The following is a 27,930-nucleotide window of genomic DNA, read 5'->3' as shown; positions in this document are numbered from 1 at the left end:
AGAGCTGGAGATACTGGCCTGTGCGATACTGCAAGGAAACAGTAACCACCCTACGGGCACGGTCTACTTGGGAAAAGGATGTTGGCAAAGGCAGTCCTCAGAGACGTATGCCTCCTCATTCCCCCTCCTTCTTGACCACGTTGGTTCATAATCCAAATAAGGATTCTAATTCCCGGTGACGGGGTAAGAACTTTTATTGATCCTGATATATGGGCAGTGATTGTGGAGCTAAAACTGTTAATATCAATCCATGTAAGGACTTATTGGACCCGGGGATGGGGACTTTGATTGCTCAGTTGTTCATCTCGATCATTAAAGTTTGATATCGTGAACAAGCATAGTCTCCATGCCACAGCTACCAATAGGGCCTAATTCCATACATAGCCCTCTCACGAATTGGTATGGCTGGAGCCGGGGCATGAATCTCTACTAACGCCTCTGTCTACGTATGAGGATAAGAGCACAATAGTCACCCTGAAGGAGCTGGGTCTGGCACTCCTGGTCCCAAAGCCTGATTTACTGGGTACCTGAAAAGCTATCACCCTCCCTGACTACCAGGGAAACATCAAGCCAGACAGCCAGGCCCTCTCACATATACATTGAAGCTGCAGAAGTCAAATGATTGTCTATTTTTAAAGGGGCATTGCAGTGAAATTTTTGTCATTCATTATGTAGCCAGTCCCCCAGTAAATAAAAGTCAGCTAATATTACTTTGTTTAGTTTTTCCTTTCTGTCTAAAAATTCCTGGACTCCTCTTCAGTTGGGTCATGCACTTTGAGACGCTCTTTCTTACTGATTCTCAGCTCAGGGCTAATTGAGGGGAAGTCTGAGCAGGAGATCCACCATTAGTATGTTCATGTGCTCTAAGTGGAAGGAAACAACCCCTTTAAAGCTTTTTTGGAGGAAAAGCTCATGCCACAATAATTTTTTTGAGAAATGTTGCAATTTAATAGGCACTTCACTGGAAAACTGTAGGGCATTTTCACACTGCAGAATCCATGTTGTAGAATTCTAGTGGGAATCTGACACATAATCCATGGCAGAAATTCAAGTTTAGAGGGGAATCCCTGTTGTGAAGTGAAATTTTCAAAAATTCCAAATATGAAAGGTATTGACACTATGTTTCTGCACAGCTGTTTATGGGTATAAATGAAGCAGTCATTAACTTCTTATCCTGTCCTTCATTTCTGATATTTCTCCACGTCAATGCTTTCCAAGATGGCCGCGACATCCCTGCTGACATGCAGCTTGCAACTACATTTACCACAATTCCCTGCTTTGAAGCTCTTGCTGTGCATGTCCCCACTAAGTGCTACCCTGCTATTGGTCGGCAATCTAGTCCTGAGAACTGAATAGAAAACAGTCATCCCTGGTTGTTCTTACTGACCAAGCCTGACCTGTAACACTGGAATGCCTACGGCTTCTGAAGTGCCAGGAGTAGATGATGGTTTTTAGCACTACAGATACAAAATCCAAATCAGAACCACATTATGAAGTTTAATAACATTTGATTAGCGTTCATTTGACAGAAACTTTGCATAACCAGAATAGCCCTTTAAGAGCCCCTTTACGCGGACATACCTTTCATCAGTATTTTGTGAGCCAAAACCAGGAGCTGGTTCAAAATACGGAAGAAATGCAAATCTTTCCATTATACTTTCTCTCTATACGTTCCACTTCTGGTTTGGGCTCACAAAATACAGATAAAAAATATGCCTGTGCGAAGGAGTCCTTAGTCTCAGATTTCTGCTGCAGATGCATTCAATGGGACTATTCTGCATTGGATATAACCTACCGTGGAAGAAGTGACATGTGTCCACTGCATAAATTATGGCATAACTGCCCATTCAAATGAATGAGGTGTGGATTTACCACAGAATTACTCGGTGAGACTTACAAAAACAGGACAGCACCCCAAAAAAGAGTAAAGGAAAAAGAAATAAGTGGAACAGACTCACCTAGGTCTGTGGAATCAACCCCAAGATGTGGGGACGTAGCACAACATCTAAACACTTGGGTAGCCTTGTTTATAAGCCTCAATTAGTGGAAGGCAGATCCTCGTCTAATGTAGACATCGATTACGGCGAGCATCAGTCACATCCATCCAAACCAATGGTCCGGGGTCAGCGGGATTCAGAAAAAAGGAAAAACAAATGGCGGAAAGTGCTTGAGGACAACATCTGTGCAATAACCATACACATAAATTATTAAAAAATTCTGTGAACTTACTCTATGAGGGAGGCGCATGGGCACTATATGGACCTTACACACGCTCCCTATATCCAGATGTGCGTAGATCCACATGAGTGTTTCACAAGTCAGGAATACAAGATGTATTCCTGAATGTAACAAGAGGGGTACCACAAGGCTCTGTCCTGGGCCCAGTATTGTTCAACATTTTCATAAATGATCTGGAGGAGGGAATTGATGGGAAACTGATCAAATTTGCTGAAGACACAAGGCTAGGAGGGATAGATAACACTAGGAAAGAGAAAGAGAGTATTGAAAAAGATCTAGAAAAGCTTATACAGTGGGCAGCGACTAACAGAATGGTATTTAACAAGGAGAAATGCAAAGTTTGGGCAAGAAAAATGAAGAAAGCACATACAGAATGAGAGGAATTGAGCCAAGCAGCACATGTGAAAAAGACTTGGGTATGCTAATAGATCATAGACTTAAAGGGGTTGTCTCGCGGCAGCAAGTGGGGTTATACACTTCTGTATGGCCATATTAATGCACTTTGTAATATACATCGTGCATTAAATATGAGCCATACAGAAGTTATTCACTTACCTGCTCCGTTGCTAGCGTCCCCGTTGCCATGGTGCCGTCTAACTTCGGTGTCTTCTTGCTTTTTTAGACGCGCTTGCGCAGATGCATCTTCTCCCTTCGGCTGGTCTTGGAAGCATCGGCGTTTTGGCTCCACCCCCTTTTCGCGTCATCGCGTAGCTTCGCCCCCGTCATGTGCCGATTCCAGCCAATCAGGAGGCTGGAACCAGCACACATCATGGGGCGGAGCTACGCGATGATGCGTACAAGGGGGCGGAGCCAAAACGCCGATGCTTCCAAGACCAGCCGAAGGGAGAAGATGCATCTGCGCAAGCGCGTCTAAAAAAGCAAGAAGACACCGAAGTTAGACGGAACCATGGCAACGGGGACGCTAGCAACGGAGCAGGTAAGTGAATAACTTCTGTATGGCTCATATTTAATGCACGATGTATATTACAAAGTGCATTAATATGGCCATACAGAAGTGTATAACCCCACTTGCTTTCGCGAGACAACCCCTTTAACATGAGTCAACAATGTGATACAGCAGCCAAAAAGGCAAACACAATTCTGGGATATGTTAAAAGAAGCATAGAGTCTAGATCATGTGAGGTAATTATCCCCCTCTACTCTTCCTTGTTCAGACCTTATCTGGAATACTGTGTCCAGTTCTTGGCACCACGCTTTAAAAAAACATAGACAAACTGGAGCAAGTTCAGAGAGGAGTTACCAAGATGGTGAGCGGTCTGCAAATCATGTCCTATGAGAAACAGTTAAAGGATCTGGGAATGTTAAAGGAGATGTCCCGCGCCGAAACGGGTTGTTTTTTTTTTAAACCCCCCCCCCCGTTCGGCGCGAGACAACCCCGATGCAGGGGTTAAAAAAACCACCCGCACAGCGCTTACCTGAATCCCGGCGGTCCGGCGTCTTCATACTCACCTGCTGAAGATGGCCGCCGGGATCCTCTGTCTTCATGGACCGCAGGGCTTCTGTGCGGTCCATTGCCGATTCCAGCCTCCTGATTGGCTGGAATCGGCACGTGACGGGGCGGAGCTACACGGAGCTACACGGAGCCCCATAGAGAAGAGGAGAAGACCCGGACTGCGCAAGCGCGGCTAATTTGGCCATCGGAGGGCGAAAATTAGTCGGCACCATGGAGACGAGGACGCCAGCAACGGAGCAGGTAAGTATAAAACTTTTTATAACTTCTGTATGGCTCATAATTAATGCACAATGTACATTACAAAGTGCATTATTATGGCCATACAGAAGTGTATAGACCCACTTGCTGCCTCGGGACATCTCCTTTAACTTGCAAAAAAGAAGGCTGAGAGGAGACCTAATAGCTGTCTACAAGTATCTGAAGGGCTGTCACAGTGCAGACGGATAAGCCGTATTCTCATCTGCACAAGGAAAGACTAGAAGCAATGGGATGAAACAGAAAGGGAGGAGACACAGATTAGATATTAGAAAAAACTTTCTGACAGTGAGGGTGATCAATGAGTGGAACAGGTTACCACAGGAGGTGTTGAGTTCTCCTTCAATGGCAGTATTCAAACAGAGGCTGGACAGACATCTGTCTGAGATGGTTTAGTGATCCTGCACTGAGCAGGGGGTTGGACCAGATGACCCTGGAGGTCCCTTACAAACTCTACCATTCTAGGATTCTATGAAGATGCAAGTGGACTGTAAAGTAGAAAGATTAATTGACAATTATGTCAATTTGTAAAACAGTATTAAAATATACTAGTATAATATAAAAGAATTAAAAAAACTAAAATGGTACATAAACCGTATAGATATAGGAATAACAATGCAATGCGTTTCGGTAGTAAACCGTTCCCTGTTTATCAAGTATTAACCAGCATTAACATGTTGCATTGTTGTCGTATGGTTATTGCAGAGGTTGTCCTCAAGCGCTTTCTGTCATTTGTTTTTTCCTTTTTTTCTGAATTACCGCAGAATTGGCATGGAATGCACATCAAATCCACGTCAATTTCTGCTGTGCGAATATGAACTTAAATCAGTTTTCTTGGAGTAAACTGTTGATGACGTGCCCCTTGCGATCCCCACGGCTGATTGCAGAGGACATGGCACTTGAGTGCCACAGACTATTCTCAGGCATGTGGCATCACGTTAATCAGTCACATGGCCTGAGAATAGCGCAGTCCCATTCAAGTGAATGAGAATGAGTTGCTATACAAGGTGCAGCCACTATACTATGTATGGCGCTGTGCCTGCTGGGATTGAAGCGGTTGTGGAATGCTGCTGTCACTTCAATCAGCTGATTAGCGGGGATCCAGAATGGATTCGCCGTCTAGGTGAAATCCGTATGGATGCGAGGCGTATTCATGGCGAAAACAGCCTCACATCACTTCGGGTATCCTCCGGCACGGCTGTCACAACCACGGCAGAGGATCGCAGGGTTTCTCCACTTGCTTTCAATTGGGACAGTGATGTGGGAGCGCGCAGTAAGATGGAACATGCCGCGATTCGTTTCCCATATACGGTGGCATCGCATCGCAGTGCCATGCGGGAAAACATCACTCATGTGTATGACCCCATTCAAAAGAATAGTGTTCATATTTGTGTGAGATTTGTGCGTCTCACAACGCACAAATCTCGCGCAATTTTATCACCCCTGTTGGGCCGCACTAAGGCTGCATTTGCACACAGCTAAAAATGCTTGTGGTTGAAACTCTGCCCAGAAGTGACTGCCATTAGCCTAACGATCTTGCTGACACAATCTGCAAGATTGTTTGGCTATTAGCTGCCATGACTGGGCGGGGTTTCAACTGCAATCCGCTTTTGCTGTATTGAAATGCATGCTCGTATCTGTGCTTTTTACTATACTCTCTGCACTGCCGGAGACCGCCCACATCGGCGCGCCCGCGCCATAATCTAAAAGGCTGTGCGGCTTCAATTGGCCCTAGTGTATTGTTTTCCTTGCACTGTTCAGTTAATTGCGCCATTCGCAGGGCCTGGGGGCACATTTGCGCACCCCCATAGACTTTTTTGGTGCGCACTAAAATAGAGCATGTTGCGTTTTTTTGCACGGCGAGAATGAACCCATTGAAAACAATGGGCTCTATTCTCTGCCCAATGCTGCGTGAGAAAAATCGCGCATGTAAATGTCCCCATAGTAACAATGATAACCCATTGTTACTATGGGGACATTTACATGCGCAATTTCTGTGCACCTCACAACGCATATAAATCGTGAGGTAAAACCCCCAATGTAAACGCTCCCTGATGCTGTAAAATTTCTAGACATTAGCTGGGCCGGGGTAACGTTCAAATTCAATTTTAGAGTGTAAGGTATACCATTTTTTTTTTGTATTTCTGAATATAAAGACGCATTTTACGCAAACAAACACAAAGAAGTCTATTTGTATACCATGTACAAGAAAATATCTTTTATTCCCTACATTTTCACCAAAATATATGGCTCCCCATTACTACATAAGATTCCTTCAAAACACAAACACATGGTCGTGTACGCTTTTCTTTTTTTAAATAAAGCTTTCCGTTGACAAACTTAGGGCCAGGCCATCGCCAGTGAGCACAGCCGGCCCCGCCCCTCTTACAGCAGTCACGTGCCCGCTCTACGCTAGCGGCGGTTGGCGTTGGTTTAAGTTTGCCCTGCCCAGAGTAGGGGAGGTCACGTGGTCTATCCCTAGCCAATCAGCGTTTAGGACTTGGTTCTCACAGCGCCAGCAGCTCCGCCTACTCCCGGGCCTGAAACTGTCGAGAGAGGGGAGCAGAGAGGCCCTGACAACGGCTGTCGGTAAGTGGGATTCATTACGGCTCCGGTATTGTTAGACACACGCGGCGGACTGCGGTATGTGTACGTTATTTTTTATTCCTAGGCACGGACGGCCGTCGTACATACGGTGGGGGAGGTGCGATAGCCCTTAAAATGTGTAGCAGGGGGTAGGACTGAGGCGCTGTAGCCGTGTGTGGGCGGTGAGGGGCGCTGTGAGAGGAGGTAATAATAAGTAGGCTGTGATAGAATGGAGCCGGTGGAGTGGGGGTTCCTATGGATTCTATAGGTCCCCCTGTTTATGGGCATCAGCATGACTGTGCAGGTATGGCGAGGCAGGTGCTGCCTTCATACACAACTTGCGCCAAAGTTGCTTTTTATATCAGACCGTGTTGTGTGCGTCACGCCCAGCCGGAGGCAGCGGGATTAAGGCCGTTGCGTAACTCTTGCAGCACTTTTCCCGTTCTGACGTAGCAGGTGGCGGTCGCGCCTCGCGCTTACACTCATACGACCGTGCTGCTGCTGAATGACCGTGTTGTTTTGTAGCAGACTGAACCTCTGCACCGCGGTTTACACGAGAAAATGAGCGCGGACCAGAGTTTATTTTTTTTGTGACCTCCGGCTAACGAGCGTTTGTTCGCTCGTTGGCTTTATGATTTTTACGCTGCCTGATTGCGTAAATGAACATGGTTACTAATTAACGTAAAAATCTGTTTAGGTACTGTAACACGTAGCGGAAAAACAATGGTGCCGATTTTGGTATGTTTTTTTTGCTTTTTTTTTTTTGTTTTTGTTTTTTTTAGTGAGTTTCGAAGCAGTTTTTGCCATTTCCACCCCAATTGTAAGGGGTGGAATCTGCTGCGGATCCGTATCCAAAACCGCGCCGAAAGCATGGAGTTTGGGTTTTGTGGCAGATTTGGAGAGGGTTTTTTGAACGTCCCCTTAAAGGGGTTGTCCTTCTCCCTTCTTTTCTTGTCTTACAATGATCTGTCTCTTGCAGAGATTCATCTACTGATGACAGGTCCTTAGATTGGTGATCGGTAGGTGATCAGCGGGATCCACCACTTGGCAATCGGTTGATCGTGCCGGGATCCTAACATCTCTGTAGGAGCTGCTCATGCAATACCAACCCAGGCCACTACACTGTGATCGGCGCTATCTGTTTTCTGAGTGATGGACCCCGCCGACCGTCTACTGATGACCAGTCCTCAGGACAGCTCATCAATATGAAAGAGTCTCAGACAAGTCCTTTCAGGGCTGCTTCACACGACCGTATTGTTACAGCGTATCACACATGCAGGTTTTGCGCACGTAATACGCTCTACCAATCTGCCATAGGCACATATATTGCGTCAAATAGAACATACTGCGATCATCTTGGTACGTATTACACGCCACGATAGTCCATACACAATGTTATTGTGTATTTGCTGTGCGACCGTTTTACGCAGTGAAATACGCTCTTGTGTAAGACCGCCTCACACTGGCGTTGCGAGTGAAGACGCAGCATTATGAAACCAATGGTTTCGTTGCATTTGCGATGTTTTCATACTATCTTTCTGCGTTTTGAGAATTTTTTTTTTTCTAGCCCCATGTTTACCTATTGAGCCCCTTTTTAGCCCAACGCCGAACTTGCGGTTTTCGTTCAATGCTTTTTTTTTTAACATTAGAAACTCCCATGGTCTTTAATTCAATAAAATCGCGGGCGGCCGCGGTGCGCAATTTTTTCCGAAGAAAAAGAATCGCTGATGCTCAAAAATCGGCTGAACAAAGTTGCGGTTGTGCCGTGATTTTTCTCGCTACAATATCGTGATCGCCATGTTGGAGCCCTGAGGGGGCGCTCACAAAATCCGCAGCAGTGATAGAAAAAAAAAACATTTAAAAAAGTCCTGCAAAACTTCTTAGTTTTTTCTATCTATGGGCTGTAATTATCAACTAGCGACTTCTACAGTTCTTCATGCAAACCGGCTTAAGGGCCTATCAATGGCCTATTTACACGTAAAGACTGTTGCGCAAAATTTGTTCAAGTGAACCAAAAGGCGCCGTAATCGTTACGTCTGAACGCCGAGTCATCGTGCGCTATTCACTTTTCGTTTCTTGCTCGGGTTCAGCCTATGTAAAAAAAAAATCATCTTCTGCCAGAAAAAAGCGCCAATCAACGTCTTTGCAAGTGGACCCGCGCTCGTTGACCCCATTCACATGAAGCAATCGGCGGTTCTGTAGGTGCGATCATTCAGGCGCGCTCCGTTCCATTAGTGTTGGCAGCACATCCCTGTTTACAGAGAGATGACAACCGATGGTTGTTGGTATCTCTCGTGTGTCGGGGGGTCGGCGCCGCCTCTGCTTGCCAGATGGACAAATGTCATACATGTTCATACGCTCCGATAATGTGAGCGGTCTCAATTGTCTTTCTGCAGGTACCTGTATAGATAAATAATGTAGGTGTCTTATTGCATCCCTCATAGAGATGAGCGAGCACGCTCGGATAAGGCAGTTACTCGAGCGAGTATCGCTCCTCTCGAGCAACTGCTTTCTCGTTCGGGGAGGGGGGGGGGTGTTGAGATCTCTCTCTCTCTCCCCTCAGCCTGCTCGGGCGAGAGTGCAGTTACTCGAGAAGAGCGATACTCACTCGAGTAACTGCCTTATCCGAGCGTGCTCGCTCATCTCTAATCCCTATATGTTCCTACACAGTGCTTGGATATATCCTAGGGGAGCCTGACCGCTTACCTCTGCCCATCTGAGCAGAAGGACTGAAGGTGAACAACCCTGTTAGGGCACCTGTCCACGGGCAATACTTCATTGTGTTCCCCGTGGCGATAATCCGGCCGCGGGTACCGCAGTGAACGCTTTCTGTAGCGTTGCTATGGAAAGCACAGCCCCGACGTCAACCAGCCGAGAATCATTGCGATTCTCCGCTCGTGGCATTCAAATCGCGATTTGCCGCTATTCTCTGCGCTGAGCCTATCTGTCAGTGTGGGACAAATAATGCGTTACTTTGATAGATCGCGCTTTTATGGACCCAGTGATACTAAGTATTTTTTTCTATTATAAATATGAGAAAGGATGAGTGGTTACATTTTCTTTAGACTATTTTTCTAATAAGTTGTTTTTATTTTACTCCTATATATAATTTTATTTATTAATATATAGTTTTTTTTAAAGTCCCTACTGGGGAACTTGTGATCGTTTGATCGTTCATGCGGTAGGTATAATGTAATACCGTAGTATTACATTATACCGTGATCTGACAGGTGTTCTACCACGCCACAGGCATGGCTTGAAAGGCAATTAGCCATGGCAGCGCTGGGGGCCTTCAGAAGGCCCCAGACTGCTGGGGTAACAGAACGCCACCTGACAATTGCATCGTGGGGGAAAGGGGGTTCAGGACCTCCAAACTTCAATCGAGGGATTTAAATGCTACTATTAAATGATCAGGAGATTATCGACCGAGCGATCATTTGTTCCTGGTGATTGCCCGGCATAAATTTACCAGGGGATCAAACAATTGCGGTACAGCGCTGATGGTGTGGCTACAAGATTAGTCGGTGCACCATGTTGCTGACACGGACAAGTGATCAGATTGCACCCTCCGCCACCTGGCATTAGCAGCTAATTTGGTAATTACTACTGGTTAACGCATCCAACAAGAACCAAACTTTCTGCTCCAGAATGCCGTGCCTGAATCGCTCCCATATATAGGCCAGTTTCACACAAGCGTATTGTAACCCGGCCTTAATACGGACTTGTTACAGATGACACGGGAACTACCGCTATATGTCATCAGTATTTCATCATTCTGTCAACTGGATTTGCTTCTGTGTTTGCAGTCATTGATTTGTATCTTTTTGCCCAATTGAAAATAATTCAAATAAATGCAAAAACGGGCAAAAAATTACACATTCTGCATTTTAAGAACGTGTAGAAAATTCTGACCAAATTCTGTCTGAAAGCATCCGTATGCAGGGAAATTAATTTTTCTTTAGTTGAACTAATAGGAGTGGGAAGTATTTATCTCGCCACGGTCAATCCAGCCCTATATCGGTCGGGGAAACTCAAATCGCTTGCGAGTGGGATGAGCTTTTTAGCGCGGTATCGGGCCAAGAAACTCCTGCGTTTTACTCACAGATGCGAGGTGGTTTTCAAGCAAGCTCACTTCTGTGAAATTCCGCTTTCTCTTGTGTGTGATCGGGGATCGGAAGTGGTTTTCATTGAATTCAATGGGACATTTAATGCGTCGCACTCGCTTGTACATCGTATAACATGCGAGTGCTGTGCGATATGTTTAAGGTCCCCTTGAAAGCAATGGGTGATGTGAAAATGGGACATGCAGCAACGCGCCCTCCGCCACATCACTCGTGTACGACTCCAAAAGAATGGAGTTCATATTCGTGCATCTCGCAACGCACAAACCTCGCGCTGGTGTGAAAGGATCCTAAAGCAAGGACTTCTCCTTCCTGGTGGATCCTCTGTGGCTGAAAGACTGTAGGTGTAATCCTGATCTAAAGCCATATTTACATAGCAGATAGCGAGTTGCCTAATCTTGGGCGCGACTCGCATCGTACAGAACACATGTACGCCATCCGTGTGCTCTGCTGTGCAATGTGGGCGGACACTACACATTTGCATGTACTATTCTAGTGCGATACTCCTGCCAAAATAGGATATGCTGTGTATTTCCCATCTCGTACCATCGCCGCGAGTGAAAAATCGCCCGTGTAAATAGCCCCGTTACAAATCGTGGGTTCTATTTTCGAGCCTCTCTTGTTTTTCTCCTAATGACTTTACCTTTTTCTGGGCGCCATATAGTTGGTCAGTGACTGTAATGGGCCCTATCACGCATCCAAGTTATGTTTCTGTAGTGCTGCTTCCAGATTTTCCTAGAATTGGCAGGGTTACATAGAAAAAACTAATTCTGGGGCAGATTTAGCTTTTTTTAAATTGTAGATCTCCAACTACACATCATGGTTTAGATCTCATTAGTGTTTCCAAAACTACGGTCCTCGTGACCCTCAGCAGGTCAGGATCTCCTTTAGTATTGCAGGAACTGACACAGGTGTTTTCTATGGCATATCCTGTAAGCATGACCTGTTGGGGAGTCGTGAGGGCCGGAGTTCGGGCAGCGCTGGTTTATTGGTAAGTTGTCATCCAGTGCAGAATGATTCAGTGTGACTGCTATTCAGGTCACTGGACTTCCCAGCATGCTCTGCACAGCCTAGACTTCTGGTTATATTCATCAGCTGATGGCTGACATCTGCAGGAGGTGGCAGGAAAGTTTTCTGCAGCACAAAAAGTCAGGCTATTTTTCAAATATATTGCCAAATATTGTTCCGCACTCTTCGTCCACCTCTGCCCGCATGGCGGATCTTTGAGCTCCTTGTGCTCCGCTTTCCCGTAACGTTCAAGTTAGGTTGATATGTGAAATTTGCCTTCTCGTTACTTTATTTACTGTACGGTCATGAAACGCTGGTAAGGGCGACAGCCCGTTAGTTTTACTGACATACTTGCACTGTAAAGTCATGTTGGTTGCCATGCTTTCAGAAGCTGGTGCTTAAACTATCTAAAAGCTAATCTCTGAAAACAAGAAGCCGTGCGGCTGCTCTTTATGTCGCCGCTTTAAAAAAAAAAAAAAAAAAAGGGTTTGCTACAACAATACAGAAAAATGCCAATAACTGCACCAAGTTAGCAAACTTCATCACTCTAACTTCTGAATGACTAGAAAAGACTCATTTTAAGGGGTTTCCTGGAAGAACTGTTGGTGGACGTGTCATTAGGGTTGAAATGAGGACTGGCAGGGTTGAAGCTGCTGTGACTGTCAACATGCCATCCATAGAACACTGGCCTGGTTTGGTATCAAAGCGCTCTTTATTTAACCCTTTCCAATCCAATTTGTATCCTGGTTTTCCTAGGGGGCTTACTGTTTTTCTGCCATTATACAACGGCGCTATCTGCTGGCTAAAGCCAGTACTGCATGAGGTGACACGTTGGATAGGCTCCGACCGCAGAGAGGCTGGCAATATACAGTAAGAGAACCTCGATGGACGTCTTCCAACATCAGAGCTGTACAGCCTTAAATCATAATGTCTTCACAGGTCAGACAGTGGATTGGAAAGGGTTAAGGGCTGTTGCACACTTGCGGTTTTCTTGTGCTTTTTTATTTTATTTTTTTTAACCGCACGTGTCCGTGGGACTTTCTAATGTTAAAAACGTATTGCACGAAAATTGCAGGTTGGTGCTTTGCGATTTTTCTTTTTTTTCTTCTTTTGTGCCATGTGTTTTTAACATTAGAAAGTCCCACTGATATTGTGTGGAAAAAAAAAAAAAACGTGCAAGAAAAATGCAAGTGTGCAAGAGCCCTAAATGGATGGACAAGCAGATTGTACGCAGGGCTTTGGGGTTTTGTTTTTTTTTGCAATCTGAGGCCACATATTATGAAGGCACCAGAGTTACCCCTTCATAGTGCTGGAAATGCATTTCTACAAATACACTCGAGTGTCGTTAGAATAAAGACCGGTCTGGTAGTGTATTAGAATGGTGCAAGAGAAACAATATAATCCTGGAGATATGATACCTTTTTTTAATGGCCAACAAGAGAAAATGATGATACAGCAAGCTTTAGAGACTACAGAGGTCTCCATCAGGCTGACTTAACACAATCTAAAGATTCACACTTTTATACCCAAAAGGACAGGAGTAGTGAGGCATTGTAGAACAGAACTTTACATACAAGGAGGGGAGAAAACAGTTGTAGTAAGTCATTGGGGCCATTCATAGATGAGGAGTGTGGAAGTTCTTGTTGTCCTGTGATTGAGATCTGGTCCGTGGTTCTGATGCCACCACAGGGTCTGGGGAACAAGTTCCTTAAACATTTTTTTTAGCCTTGAACCATACAACCTCTTTAAGGGCTGAGCATGAGTTAAAATAAAGTAACATCTACTCGCATCTCTTCTCTCCCCCGGGGCATAGCGAACAGTCTTCTGCTACTCTATCCCCATCCTCTGCCTATGGAAGTCAGATGACTGCCGCGGCCAATCAGAGGTTGCAGCAAACTCCTGGCATCATGGTGCCCAGGATGTGAGCGCTGATGCCAGGAGTTCAGAAGGTGTGGCTGCGGTCTCTGATTGGCTGCAGCAGTCACCTGACTTCCAGAGAACAATGGGAGTCGGTTAGCTGTGCCCCAAGGGGACGAAGACAGGTGTATATGCTTTATTATTTTTTGTTGCCGTTGTTTTGTTTTTTTGTTTCGTCATGCTCAGTGTTTATACATTTTTATAGTGAAACCATAAACCCCTTTTAGTGATATAGAATAACATAAATGCACGTAACACATTCGTTCCTCTGTGTGTCATAGGCTGTCATGTATGTTTCACATGAGAACAGAGGCATGGTGTAACAAAAAGCAAATGAGTTTAGAGAGTAAATCCCTAAAGGGTTGATCCCTTATCTAGAGAATAGGAGATGACTTGCAAAGTGCTACTGAATATGTTGGCGCTATAGAAAGATTACTGATGTGGGGGTGACGGGTGCTCAAGTTTTGAGAGCGGTGGTCACTCCTTTTACATAATCCGTCTGCAGCGCCGTACATATGGCCATCACTCACACTCGGCCCTGTCGCCAGGGGCTCACGATCTAGATCTGCCTGTTACTATGTTTTTGGGATGTGAGATGATTGGACCTACTAAAGAAGCTGTCAGCCATCAGCCCCCTCCCTAATGTGACAACCATGGATGTGGCATCTTTGTATTCCCACATCCTATATGAGGATGGACTAACTGGACAAAATTTGCTGTTTTCACAAAAGAATGAAATTGATAAATCTGCAGCCCGCTCTGATTGCTGTGTGGACTGTCCAGTACATGTGGATGGGGGGTGAAGTCCTCCCCCACATGCGTTGTACTGTAAATGGCGGAGGGTTTGCGAAACTGCTGGAGATGCGCAATATCTAGACCCAGCTTGTTTGTCTATGAAGAGATACAGAGTAACACAGAATTCTTTATAGTAAGGGAACATGTCATGCTGCCTTTGGTTAGGGCCACAGGGGTCTACTGACAGGTTCCCTTTAATTATTTTACAGTTGCTAAAGGCCCGTTCCCACGCTTGAAATTTCACCGCATATTACGGTCACACTTGTTACACCCCTTTCAAGAGTCCTTTATTTTTTTTCCTACTGTATACCCCTAATGGTACCATGATTTTATATATATATAATCATTATTACTATATTTGTATTTTTAGCTGTTTTTAAAAAGTATTTATTACATATAGATGATGATCCGTTCAGTCGAGGCCAACTTTTGGTCACTTTATAGATCACCATTCTCCATGTTTTCCTATCCTTTACCACTTCTCTCAGTTCTTCCATCTGCGTTTGTGTGCGGAAAGTGGATTTTTGCTTCTCATATTCAACTTTGTAATAGGGTTTTATTCTCTCTGTCTTATACTGGCCACTGCACAAAATTGAAATCCATGTTGTGGGCCCCCCCCCCCCCCCCCCTTTTGCCATTCCGCCATGTAGCGCAAAAGCTGAAAATAAACATTTGAAACCTATTTGGTGACTTGTTGCAGAGAGGGAGTACTGATATGCCCACAGCCCACCATTGTGCATGTAGACACCCCCCCCCCCCCCCCCCCCCCGAGTGATGTGAAAAGTCGATTGTTAAGCGTATATGCTGGTAATCGGTTCGTTCGCCCCTCTGTATGCCTTCATCTGAGATATTTCTCTTTTCCGACAGTTCTGGATAATAGATTCTCAGTAATACAAGCCGTTTATAGGAGGATGAGACCAAATTAGAGACTCCGCTTCATTGGGTTCTGCTGCAGAAGCTGCATGTTAATGAGTCGGGGATTGCTGAGCACATAGATACCTGAAGCAAAATAGCCTGCCGTATCCACTCCAGTGTTGGCGGTGAGGTTTTCATGTATTCTGCGGTGTGTATCTGTGTGGACTGGGGAAGCCTGGTTTGTTGTGATAGTTTAGTCTGGTGTTTCTGCATGACTTTTACTTCCAGCGTCGAGTTAGTTTTTCTCTCCCCTGTAAATGGAGGAGTAGGCGCTTCATGTCTGGCCTTCCCTTGTTAGCTGGGCCTCCATGTGCACACATACCCCGCGTCCGCCAGCCTTAATCTGTTCCGCTTCACTCTTCCCTTTCGCCTGTCAGGCTGATTGTGGGTCAGGTTTTCTCCATGCTTCAGTACTCCCAGCCCTCCCGCAGCCGGCTGCTCATGCGCGCTGTCATTTATTTATACTGTGGGAGTCGGAGACCAAGGATGGAAAAACACAACGTGAGATCCCAGCCCCACCAGGACAGTGTGGGTCCGCCCGCAGCGCCAACACACAGTTATTACTTCGGTGTAGTATGAAATACCTGGCATTTGGTTATTGAAATGTTTCTCCCCAGCCGCCCCAAGAGACCACCTTCCTGCCACCTAACACGGGACATTAGTGCATATCTGGGTCTGATACATTAGACCTATAAAATAAATCCCTGGCATCCGTCCCTATATAAGGAGCAAGTTCAAGAAAGCGGGAACTTTGTACAAAAAGTGCCTCGGGGGGGGGGGGGGGGGGTACACCGGGATTATTAACAATAATCGGCCCAAAAATTCTCCAAAGGGCAAGAAAGACCCTGTAATATGTCATTCAATGCTGCTGCGATTTGCTGTATACTGCGCTCTCCTAAATGGCTATTCCTGTACTCCTTAGTGTTTTAATTTAGTTCAATAACAGTTAGATTTTAATGAGGGGGCGGGGGGGGGGTGGTGTTCTTACCCTTTGGTCCATTTTGCTGTTAAAGCGTGAGCTTTGACATTTTGTGATAATTATTGACTTCTATGTTTCTAACCTCCTTCTAATATGTTATAACATAATCCCGAGATTATCCCAGATTGGGGAAAAAAATATAATGTTCTTTTTTTTATAAATGATGTGAAACAAGTGGTCAGGCGCAAATTGTGTAAAATGGTTAGGCAAAATTCAGTGATTTTTGGTTGGTAGAAATGTACAGAGACGGACTCGGCTTCAAAATAAAATGATATATTGTACGCTTTATTAAAGGAGATGTCCCGAGGCAGCAAGTGGGTCTATACACTTCTGTATGGCCATAATAATGCACTTTGTAATGTACATTGTGCATTAATTATGAGCCATACAGAAGGGTCATTCCATGCCAAGTGGACCAGTGGTCCCCACTCGGCCATCTCCGATTTTGCTGAAAATTTATAAGGATGTACATGTATGTTTGAAACGAGGTTCTGTAAAGTTCTAGGGCCAGATATCAAATACCTGGGACACTGTTGCCCTTTCACTGGAGGTCCCAATGAGCGCGCGGCTTCAGCTACGAGGATTTTGCAAACTTAAGCCATACTTTGGTTAAATATATCTCAAAACCAAAAACCATTGGTAATTTGTGCTTTGACCAGTACACCAAACAGCTATATGGCTTTGCACTGCTGCAATATCACGGTCAAAGCATATGTATTTGTGAAGATATTCACACCCACATATGATGAAAAATGTTAAATGATCAAATCTGACCTATTTTTAAGGTCAAATATCTAAAAAAGGGTACCCCTCAAATCTATTTATTTTGATATCAGTCGAAAGAGCAAATTTTTCTCTACAAGGATCATCATTTTATTTTTTGGAGTCTTTCAGTTTAAGAAAAGAAAAATGCCACTGAACATGGCGTTTTTAAACATACGCAATGAATGATAAATGCACTATTCAAACCCTTGCGTTGGTCCATGGTGGTTATACCACTACCAATTCCCTAAGAATTGGTATTATAATCCTATTAAGAATTGTAATAATGCCAAATCTTTTGAGAATTGGCAGCCCCATCGCCTAGGGGCCACGCCCGATAGCCGTGCAAGGCCAGCCACGGGCGGTCTCTTTATCACAGGTTCCGAAGCCTGAGGGTGGGTGTCTTAGCCTAGGATCCCAAGCCTAATATTGGGTCTCTTTTGTTGGTTCCCAAGCCATAATGTTCAGTCTAAGTGGTCTGGAACTGTTGCTGAATTTGCAACATAATTGGCTCCAAGAAGCTGTATTGTCGTCCCATTGCTGTTGCAGCTGGTGCTGGCAGTATTGCAATGATTGACTGCTCAGGAATCCAGCAGGTATCATTTCTCACAGGCCAGTGAAAGAAGCTAGCTGGTCCATGAGGATGCATGAAATTTATTAATGCATCATGGTCGTCGACTGAAATTTCAGAAATATTTCCAATCCACCAGTTGTTATCGTAAATGCAGGCAATGTATTGCCCTGGCTGGAGGTTTGCAATTGGCACAAAAGGCATTTCTGATCTGACAGATCGATCTACATGGGCAATGAAAGATGATGTGTCATTTGACACCCTTGAAATGCGAATCTTTTTGTCATCAATTGGCACAAACTGGTGATTTTCTCGTGTTCCAGCAAGATTTGGCATTATTACAATTCTTAATAGGATTATAATACCAATTCTTAGGGAATTGGTAGTGGTATAACCACCATGGACCAACGCAAGGGTTTGAATAGTGCATTTATCATTCATTGCGTATGTTTAAAAACGCCATGTTCAGTGGCATTTTTCTTTTCTTAAACTGAAAGACTCCAAAAAATAAAATGATGATCCTTGTAGAAAAAAATTTGCTCTTTCCACTGATATTAGAATAAACAGATTTCAGGGGTACCCTTTTTTAGATATTTGACCTTAAAAATAGGTCAGATTTGATCATTTAACATTTTTCATCATATGTGGGTGTGAATATCTTCACAAATACATATGCTTTGACCGTGATATTGCAGCAGTGCAAAGCCATGTAGCTGTTTGGTGTACAGAGCAAAGCACCGGTTACAAGTGGTTTTTGGTCTTGAGCTATACTTGGCCAAAGTTTGGTGTAAATGTCATGCGGCGTGATTTTCAAGCTACTTTGACACAAAATTGTGGCCGATATATTCTTTTGTGATAGCCGGTACTAATTTTTTTGTGTTCACCAGCAAAAGTTGAGCTAGTATGTCCAATTTCAGCATCATAGCCATTATATTTCTATAATGCCTATGTGCCAAAGTTTGCAAAATCCTTGTAGCTGAAGCCGCGAGCTCAGTGGGACCTCCAGTGTAAAGGCGACAGTGCCACAGGTATTTAAGATCTGGAGCTAAAACTTCACAGAACCTCGTTTCAAACATATACATATATCTGAGTAAATTTTCAGCAAAATCGGAGACGGTCGAGTGGGGACGATTTTGAAAATTGGTCCAATTGATGTGGAATGACCCAGAAGTTATAAAAAGTTTTATACTTACCTGCTCCGTTGCTGGCGTCCTCGTCTCCATGGTGCCGACTAATTTTCGCCCTCCGATGGCCAAATTAGCCGCGCTTGCGCAGTCCGGGTCTTCTCCTCTTCTCTATGGGGCTCCGTGTAGCTCCGCCCCGTCACGTGCCGATTCCAGCCAATCAGGAGGCTGGAATCGGCAATGGACCGCACAGAAGCCCTGCGGTCCATGAAGACAGAGGATCCCGGCGGCCATCTTCAGCAGGTGAGTATGAAGACGCCGGACCGCCGGGATTCAGGTAAGCGCTGTGCGGGTGGTTTTTTTTAACCCCTGCATCGGGGTTGTCTCGCGCCGAACGGGGGGGGGGGGGTTTAAAAAAAAAAAACCCCGTTTCGGCGCGGGACATCTCCTTTAAATCTCTAGTTTTTGTATCTTTCGTAGGACTTTAGGAAAGTTTAGTAAGTTTAATTCTATTAACCTTATGTGCTATTGGGCTAAGGCTTTGTTCATATCGGCATTCACAAACTCCGGCGCTGACGTCTGATTAAATGGTGCAGAATGCCGCTCTATTTCATGCAGGAAAATTGCAGACAGTGTGATGAGAACTGAATACAGCCTATTTTAGTCAGTGGGATCCATTCTGCAGCGTTCAGTTTCATCATACGCTTGTCTTCACTCATGGCGGAATTACTGGCAAATTCGACACCGCTGGCGGTACGGGACGTGGATTCATCTCCTCCCCGAAGTGCTGAGAATTTCTTGCAGCGATTTTTGAAGAATACTGCGGATTCTAAATCTGCGGAATTCTATTCTGGAAATACAAGGGTTAAATCCCGCAGCAGTTTCTCCATTATAATCGCGGCCAAATCTGCACTATTTAGCTGCAGATTCGGCTATTGTGGATTTAATGCGTATTTGTTGTGGGTTTTCTGCTGCAAAAAGCCTGCAGCGAATCCGCCACGTGCGAAGGCGGCCCGAGGCGGGGTTATGAACCGCTGCTGATCACCGACGACCCCTTGTTTGCCGGTGATCACATCTTATGTGGCACAAAAAAGTGATGTGGTGTCGGCAGCGTCTGTGCAAACAGCAGCAGTGGAATTGTGTCTGTCTGAACAACTGTGCTGGTGAGCGTTGTGACTCGTCGTAGTGCCGATCGCTCCGTGTAATGTGGACCAGGGCTCCTTCCTAGCAGAAGTGTTTTTAGTGTAAATTTAAAAACTGAGAAAAACTTTAGACTTTTTTGGCATACTATTTATTATTTGCTGCAGAATCTGCATGTTATCCGTACCCCGTTACTTACAAGGGGAACTTGTGCCGTACGTTATGCCACAAGGAAGACCCTATGCGGAAAAACATCACTTTTTGATGTGGATTCTGTGCCAGGAATCCATCCTGTACCCTTCTAGACCCCAGAGCCTTTCCATCCCGCCCCTTCCAAGGCAACTTATTGTGCACAATAGTAGCATGTGCCGTGTGAGATCACATGTACGGCTCATCTACGGGATCACGCGTGTACCTGCAATAAATCCACAGCACTGCAGTTGCGGTAAATGCCTATGTGAATTACCCCCCCCCCCCCCTCTACTAGATTGCTGTAATCTTGCATGACGCGCGGTACGTCGCCGGCTGCACACAGCCAGATACACGGCTGATTACACTTTTCCCGTTCTCAGCCCTTTTGCAGGTTCAGCCTTTTTCACATGAAAGGGCAAGAATTACATAACTCTCCATACGCTGATGTCGGAGGCAAACAAGCTTGTCGATAGTTCTCCGTCAAATTGCCTTTGGACTTTTTGGTTCATTCTCTCTGTCCCCCCCTCCACACCCTGAACTAATCGGTGTAGGGGATGTCAGCCAAACACATTTCACACCTCCCTCTATAGAAACAACGCTGCTCTTTGGCTGTGCCAAAAGTACAATTTAGTATGGGGGATGGGGGGAGACGGCAGAACAGTTTTCACACATCGATGGCCAGCTGTACAATGTGAGCATAAAAAGCTTGACAGGTCGGATCACATCTCGGATCCTATAAGACGGTGGGTGCCCCCCGCACCTCCACAAAGACGTCTTAAGAAGCGTCCTAGATTGTGGTGTGCGTGCCGGTGGCCTCTATTGCTGAGCGCTGCGGGTCTCCTGCTCGCTGGATTCTCCTTGTTTCTGCACAGTATTTTTCCATCTCTGAACCAAGGAAAGCCTGCAGATGGCAGAACACAGTGTTCTGGTGTTACTTGGCCGAGTGTCAAGCTCTTTCCATTCTGGCCACTTGGAATTGCAGACTATCGGGAGCGCTGTATTATATAATCCGGCCCGGGCTGCACAGAAGGGTTTTCTGCTGATCCGCTCTTATTTACTGTTCTGCTAGTACTTTGCTGAGAGGCCATGTTTAGTTTTCTGGGAATGTTCCTTCTTGGTTTTAGGTTAAGTCATTGTTTCCTGTTCATTTTCTATTTCTGCTGCTTTTACTTTAGCAAATCTGTTTTGGGTTAATATGATTTCAGCGGAATACGGCCGGGCTCACATCTGCGCTGAGCAAGAACGTGGGATCCACTAGCTGGTCGTATCCGTCTTACAACGCACCGTTGTTAGGTTTCCATTCAGCCATCCGCATGGCTCACATGACCCCTGTTCCCATGATGTGAGCTGTCTACGCCCCCAGTAGACATGCATGTGCCAAGTGCCGGCTCCGAGGAGCCAAGGAAGTGGTAAGACTGGCTTTGTATGTAGCAAGTCTTCATACGGTGCACCAGTTGTCCAGGCAGCGTTCTCTTGTGGTCAACCGTCCGATTCTTTGTTCTCACGGGACGTAAACTGCTGCCAGAGAGGTCTATTTCCTTCACACTGAGAACACATACAGGCTCGGCCAAGCTGCGTATGCATATGTATAGGGGGTGGGGAGGGATTGCTGATGGCTGGCGGCTGAGGTGTGTGGACTTTAGACCTGACAAATGTTGTGTAAACCAGATTATACCATCATTTGTACACAGCCCTTCTACACAGAACTATTGTCGCTGGATCGAGCAAAACTGAACGATCATTCAGCATAAACACTGTCGGTGACTAAATGAATTCATTTGCTTAACGTTCATAGTTCATTTTAGGCAGGCCTAAAAATCAAATGACGATCGGCCTGTGTAAACAGGCAGTCCATCTACGAACCACTGCCTGTTTACTGTGAATGGAGGTGGGCGGCCGGAAGCGATCTCTGACCCGCTTTCACTTAACGATTATGGCTCCTGTGGTTCAGTGCCATACAATCGTCCCCGTCTTAAACAACCCTAAGCTAGTGTGGTGATCGTTGCTTCCCACTTTTTTTTTTATGTTCATTTATGCGATTTTGTTTTTGTTTTTGTCTTGTTTTTTTTCCCCCAGTTTACATTGTTGCCATCACATCCTGGGGTGTATATTGCAAAAATAAGGGGATGATTATGCCCTTATACAAGATGTGATCCACGACAAACAAGCAAATTATTGTTTATCATCTTGATCACTGTACATAGTCGCCCTGAGCAATGATCGGAGCAAACGTTCATACGTATGAGTAAAGGGCCCTTAAGCTATAACGTTTGTGAAGCTCGGCAAGCTTGCGTGCGATGAACCATTTAGGGCGTCCTGCCTGCAGATTAGTGTGACAACAGCTGGAGTGAGGACTAGTAGTGGGATTACTGATATACACTGAAATCTGGCTTGCTATCTTAATTTTTGAGCATGCCATGGTTTAAGGAGTTGTCCGCTTTGGACAACTGTTTTTTTTCCCTTCCCCTAGTTAGATGGGTTCCCAAGAACTGGATGCAGCTTGCCCCCAATCCGCCTTCCGGCTCCTCTTAGTGATCCTGACAGCAAGTGTTACGTTTTCCTGCAGTGCCACCACTGGATAAATTAAGCATTACACGGTGGTTGTTGAATATTTGGGTTGAGATCTGCAGAGTTTGGTGTCATTAAAATGGGCATATGCGGGTTTCGCTCAAGTAATACGCATATTCCCTGCGTATTTCGGTTCTTCAGGTATTTGGGACACGTAAATACGCTGTGTAATAACAGAGGGGCCTATTGTTTAGATGCGCAATACACAGTGAATACGCAGGGCCATTGACTTCAATGGCCTATTTCAGCGCATAATACGCACCATAATGGGACATGCCACTTATATGTTAATTAAAAATTAATCCTTTTTTTTTTTTTTTCCTTCTTTCATAGGTCTATGAATCGTCTTGGTCCAAGTGTAATGCCTCACAAACCATCCACCTGATTTTTGATAGAAAACATTGTTTACCTTCTCATATTGGCCTTGTGGAGCAAAACAAAAAATCATCATGGCCAGCAAAAGAAAGTCTACCACACCTTGTATGATACCCATCAAGTCATTAGCATTAGAGAATAACACAGAAATATCTGAAGAAAACTCTAAAGATGAGTCCGAGGAAATACCAGCTACGGATCTAATGGACGGTGATAATGATATGCTAACTAATGGGCACGAAAACATCGATGGCATGAGTTTTTTTTGCAAATACTGTAACTACGGCTCTAATGAGACCGACCCATTTGTTGAGCACATGAACTCTAAGCATCATGACTTTAGAGAAGATCCCTCCTACGTTTGCATTGCTTGCAGTTTTTTAGTAAAAGACCCTAAGGAACTGGAATCTCACAACTCGGATACTCACTCTGGGAACTCTGATCTCTCCTGGACCGTAGCCAAGCATGAGAATTACACCGTCGTGGAACAAAGTATCAACACCGATCAGGATATGGTTCTCCATCATGTAGAACATGCCGATGATTACTCCGAAATACCAATGACTAAAACGCCTATCATGAAGATTCCGAAAAGCAGGCAAGAAAGCAAGAAACTAAACGCCAATCATGTTGGGGAAGATTTTGAGAAAAAAACCCGTTCATCGTATAGGAATGGGTCCATTTCAACAAGTACTGTCAACAACATTGTTAATTCTGCCCTTTTAAATGGTTCCATAATAGGCACAGTTCCGGTACTGCAAACAGGGGTGACTCAGTTAGTGTCCTTAAACTCTCCGCAGTCTGTGATACAGCCCAAACTTTCTACAACAATCATTACACCCGTTTTGCCTAAACAGTCTTCTATCCAGAAAAGTCACCAACTTCCCACTGCCAAATCCCTCCCGAAAGTTATGATTCCTTTGAGTAGCATTCCAACGTACAATTCATCCATGGACTCAAACTCTTTCCTAAAGAACTCTTTCAATAAATTCCCTTACCCTACAAAGGCTGAGCTTTGTTATCTAACCGTAGTGACAAAGTACCCAGAGGAGCAGATCAAAATCTGGTTCACAGCACAAAGACTTAAACAGGGCATTAGCTGGTCACCTGAGGAGATCGAAGACTCGAGAAAGAAAATGTTTACTACCGTAATCCAGTCTATTCCTCAGCCTGTACCGCAGCCGACTATAACGGTCTTGAATGCACCACTCATAGCAAATGCGAATAATGTTCAGCACCTCATCCAGGCTGCTCTTCCGGGACAGATTGTCAGCCAGCCGCAAGGGGCAGGGGGTTTATTTGTAACTCAACCCATTCTAACTAATGGAATTCAAGGATCTGCTACTTCAGTGCCCATAACGGTGTCCTCTCTAATCTCAGATGACACAAACGAAGCCAGTACAGCATCCTTATCTGGGTTAGATTATGATTATCACTCAACTACATCTCCCAGTATGCCATCACCAAACTCTTACGATCCATCGGCACGATGCAAAAAGTCACGACATCAGCTTAGTACGCTCAAAAACAGCTTTTGCAAAAGCCAGTTTCCTTCACATGGCGAAGTTGCCAGACTGACAAGACTTACCGGGTTGGCAACGAGAGAGGTTAGGAAATGGTTTAGTGATAAAAGATATCATTTCCGCAACAAACCAGCCTCTTACGTGGCAGGCACATGTGACCTACTGGCCGACCACAACTCAGATGTCATGTTTAACATGGTAAAGGAGTCGGATACCGATTTTGCACTACCAACGAGTCGTACCCACTCGCATATTCCAAGGAGACAGTCATGGCATCAATCGCCAGACTTCTCGGTTACAAGATACAAAGAGAGGGCCCCAGAGCAGCTCAGAGCTTTGGAAAGTAGTTTTGCACTAAATAGTGAACCTTCCGAAGAGGAGGTGAATAGGCTACGGACCGAGACTAAAATGACAAGGCGCGAAATAGATGCCTGGTTCTCCGAAAAACGCAAAAGGGTAGCTGAAGAACTCAAGAGAGAGCAAGCTCGTTACGAAGAGGAGGAGGAGGAGGAAGAGGATGATGTTTCTGCTGAAGAGATGGAGATCTCTGATAAGACTTTCGATGACTTTGGATCGTCTATAGTAGAAAACATCTCCCCAGTGTTGGAGAGAAAAGTAAACCCAATAAAAATCAATTTGAAAGCTCTTCGTGTGACGGAGTCGGGGGACAACAACGAGGGCTCCAAAGATGATTATACCGTGCCTAGCAATGGCAGCAGTAGGTCATCAACGCCACAAAGAAGTAGACAACCCACAAAGAAAACTGCCAAGCAGCGAGATGGCTTAAAGCAGATGTTTGTTAAGACCCAGTGGCCATCAACAGAGGAGTATGATAGTATGGTGGAGCAAACGGGACTAACACGGTCAGAAATTGTGCGCTGGTTTGGGGACTGCAGATACTCCTATAAAAACGGCAATTTAAAGTGGTACGACAACTATAAGAAAGTTTTTGCGGACGTTAAACCTCTGTACGTAAAGCCGCTTTTGGATTATTACAGAAAGTGGCGGGGCTTGAAAGAGAAAGATGTCGATGATTTGTGTGAAAAGACTGGGATGTCTGCTGATGAAATCAGAGCTTGGGTTAGAGCAAAAACGGAAGATATCAGTGCGCCTCCATTGGATGAGAGTAGTAACGGCCCACAGTCTGTCAGTCAAGAGAAACCAGAAACGCAGACAAAAATGGAAGATGAGGAATGTTTAGAGCCATCTGAAAATAGCGAGTCTTGGGAGCCTAGTTGTCCGGAAACCAGTGTGGATTTGGAGTCATCTGAGCCACCAGTCGCCCAGCTAGGTAAGGAAACACAGGGACTTACAGCTTTCTAAAATGCCTCTTAAAGGGGGTGTCAAGTTGTAAGTAGTAGAGTAGATCTATGGGGTCCATCACTCAGTACTCCCACCAATCAGCTGTTTGTCAGGCTGGTGTATTTATGCACTGAGCTGATTTCTGCAGGAAGCAAACCACTCTATTGTTAAAGCAGTGGCCAGGCTTGGTACTGCAGGACAAGTTACCATTGAAATAAATAGGAACTTGGCCTGTAAATACAAAGCCTGGCCACTGTAGTAAGAATGGAGCTCTCTGCTTCCTGTAGAAATCAACTCTGTGCACAAGTGTGCTGGCCCAGTAAACAGCTGTTTGGCTAGGGTCCCAAGTAATGGACCCTGTTGATTACTATTTATGGCCTAGCTTGAGAATAGGCCATCAGTAGTTTACAACCGGATGAGTGACTGTTTGTGTAAATATGGGACTCAACAAGGCAAGTCAGCGAGAATTGCTTTGTTTTCAGCTCTCCTATAAACCAAGCGAATGTCAGCCAGGATAAATGAGCAGCAGTTCATCTATGAATGGCGGTGGGCGGGCGGGCGGCTGGAAGAGATCTCTGGTGGGTGGGCGGCCGGCTCCATTCAGCGTGCGATAATTGTTAGCTCCCCATGATCGTCCCAAATAAAACTACCTTTAGATAAGTTATGATGGCGCAAGATGCACCAAATGTAAAGAGGCGCAAGCCCTCTTGTATTTGTCCCACCTTGGACTGGCCATACGCAACTCTCTGAAATCTCCTGCAGGCTAAACCTGCCGTAGATACGCACTATAATTTTTGCCAGTTCCTGATGTAAATTACTGTGTATTCACAGATTGCTGATTAGAGATGAGCGAACCTACTTGGCCACGCCCCTTTTTCACCCGAGAGCCGCGATTTTCGAGTACTTCCGTACTCGGGCGAAAAGATTCGGGGGGCGCCGTGGGGGGTTGCAGCGGAGAGTGGGGGGGAGAGGGAGAGAGAGAGGGCTCCCCCCTGTTCCCCGCTCCGCCACGCCGCCCCCCGAATCTTTTCAAACGAGTACGGAAGTACTCGAAAATTGCGGTGCTCGATCGAGTAATTACTCGAAACGAGTATATTCGCTCATCTCTATTGCTGATCTAATGTGGACTTTTGGTGCCAATCTGCAGTAGATTTCACCCTCTCAATTGAATTCATATTGAAGGAGTGAGATCTTCCGTAGACTCTCACCAAAGTCTGCAGCAAATCAGCGACGTGTGAACGCACCCTTTTATAGTGGGCTGTGGCGGGCCCTGCCCCTGCCATGAACCCCACCCTTTTTATCTTGTGATTTATTTATTTTTTACACAAGTGGTGAGGTTGGGGTAAAAATGCGACTTTTCTGATTTTTACCCCAAAGTATAGCCTGTTCATCAAACATTTGTGACTTTCTAATGCCAGAGTTCTGGTATAAATGTTTCTATGAATCCCCCCGCCCCTCCCCCCATAGTATCTGGACTTCTGGTGAAGACTTGGCAATGAAAATCTGACCCCCTAGTACAGTTTAATGGGGTTTAATAGTTGAACAAAGTGAAATTTATCATTTTTATTATTTCTTTTTTTTTAATTTACAAAAATGACATCCGCGATTTTTCTTTTTCCTCCCCCCTTTAGAAACTGACTGAACGAAGACCCGGTGCTGAGAACAAGAGGAATCTGATCTCCAGGGAATGCCACAGGGATTCATCTGGCTGTAAAATGTTTGCGTTGCGCCCCCGTGAGATGTGATGAGCACAGTGGCGGTGCATAGGAATTAAAGGGACCCTGTTGCCAGGAGAAGAACTTCTGTCCACTGCAAGACATTGTTTTTTGTTTTTTTTCGGTGTAAATACCATAATCCAGACTCGGCATTCTTAATTCTGTTTCTGACTTTGTGCTCCCCTATAGTGCTTTGTATTTTTATATGCCCTGCTCTGTTCATCGTTATGTGTATTGGTACAGATGCTTATTTATATTACAGAATAATATAACCATTTAGTATTCTTAAACTGATTTAATACAGAACTTTCTAGTGAGAATATTGTTTGGACTAACTGGTTGTAAATAAAGTTTTGTTTTTGTCCCTTTG

At 45.1% G+C, this 27,930-nt stretch overlaps 1 protein-coding gene across 2 annotated transcripts; it reads left to right on the top strand.

Annotated features, from left to right (window-relative positions):
- ZHX3 (zinc fingers and homeoboxes 3) lies at window positions 1-27,930 on the top strand. 2 transcript variants are annotated; one of them, XM_066588125.1, is made up of 3 exons: window positions 1-183; window positions 22,979-25,834; window positions 27,477-27,930. In XM_066588125.1, the coding sequence occupies exons 2-3, from the start codon at window positions 23,095-23,097 to the stop codon at window positions 27,485-27,487; spliced, it is 2,751 nt and encodes a 916-aa protein (XP_066444222.1). In that variant the 5' UTR covers window positions 1-183; window positions 22,979-23,094; the 3' UTR covers window positions 27,488-27,930. The 2 variants fall into 2 exon arrangements, with proteins under 2 accessions (XP_066444222.1, XP_066444221.1); XM_066588124.1 differs by lacking the exon at window positions 1-183 and adding an exon at window positions 6,467-6,556.

Source organism: Eleutherodactylus coqui, chromosome 13 (genome assembly GCF_035609145.1).
Source record: "Eleutherodactylus coqui strain aEleCoq1 chromosome 13, aEleCoq1.hap1, whole genome shotgun sequence".
In the NCBI taxonomy this organism is placed as follows: Eukaryota; Metazoa; Chordata; class Amphibia; order Anura; family Eleutherodactylidae; genus Eleutherodactylus; species Eleutherodactylus coqui.
This window is presented reverse-complemented; position numbering and strand designations above follow the sequence as displayed.

Excerpts from the sequence above, each read along its gene's own strand:
- ZHX3 (XM_066588125.1), top strand. The coding sequence starts at position 23,095 with ATGGCCAGCAAAAGAAAGTCTACCACACCTTGTATGATACCCATCAAG.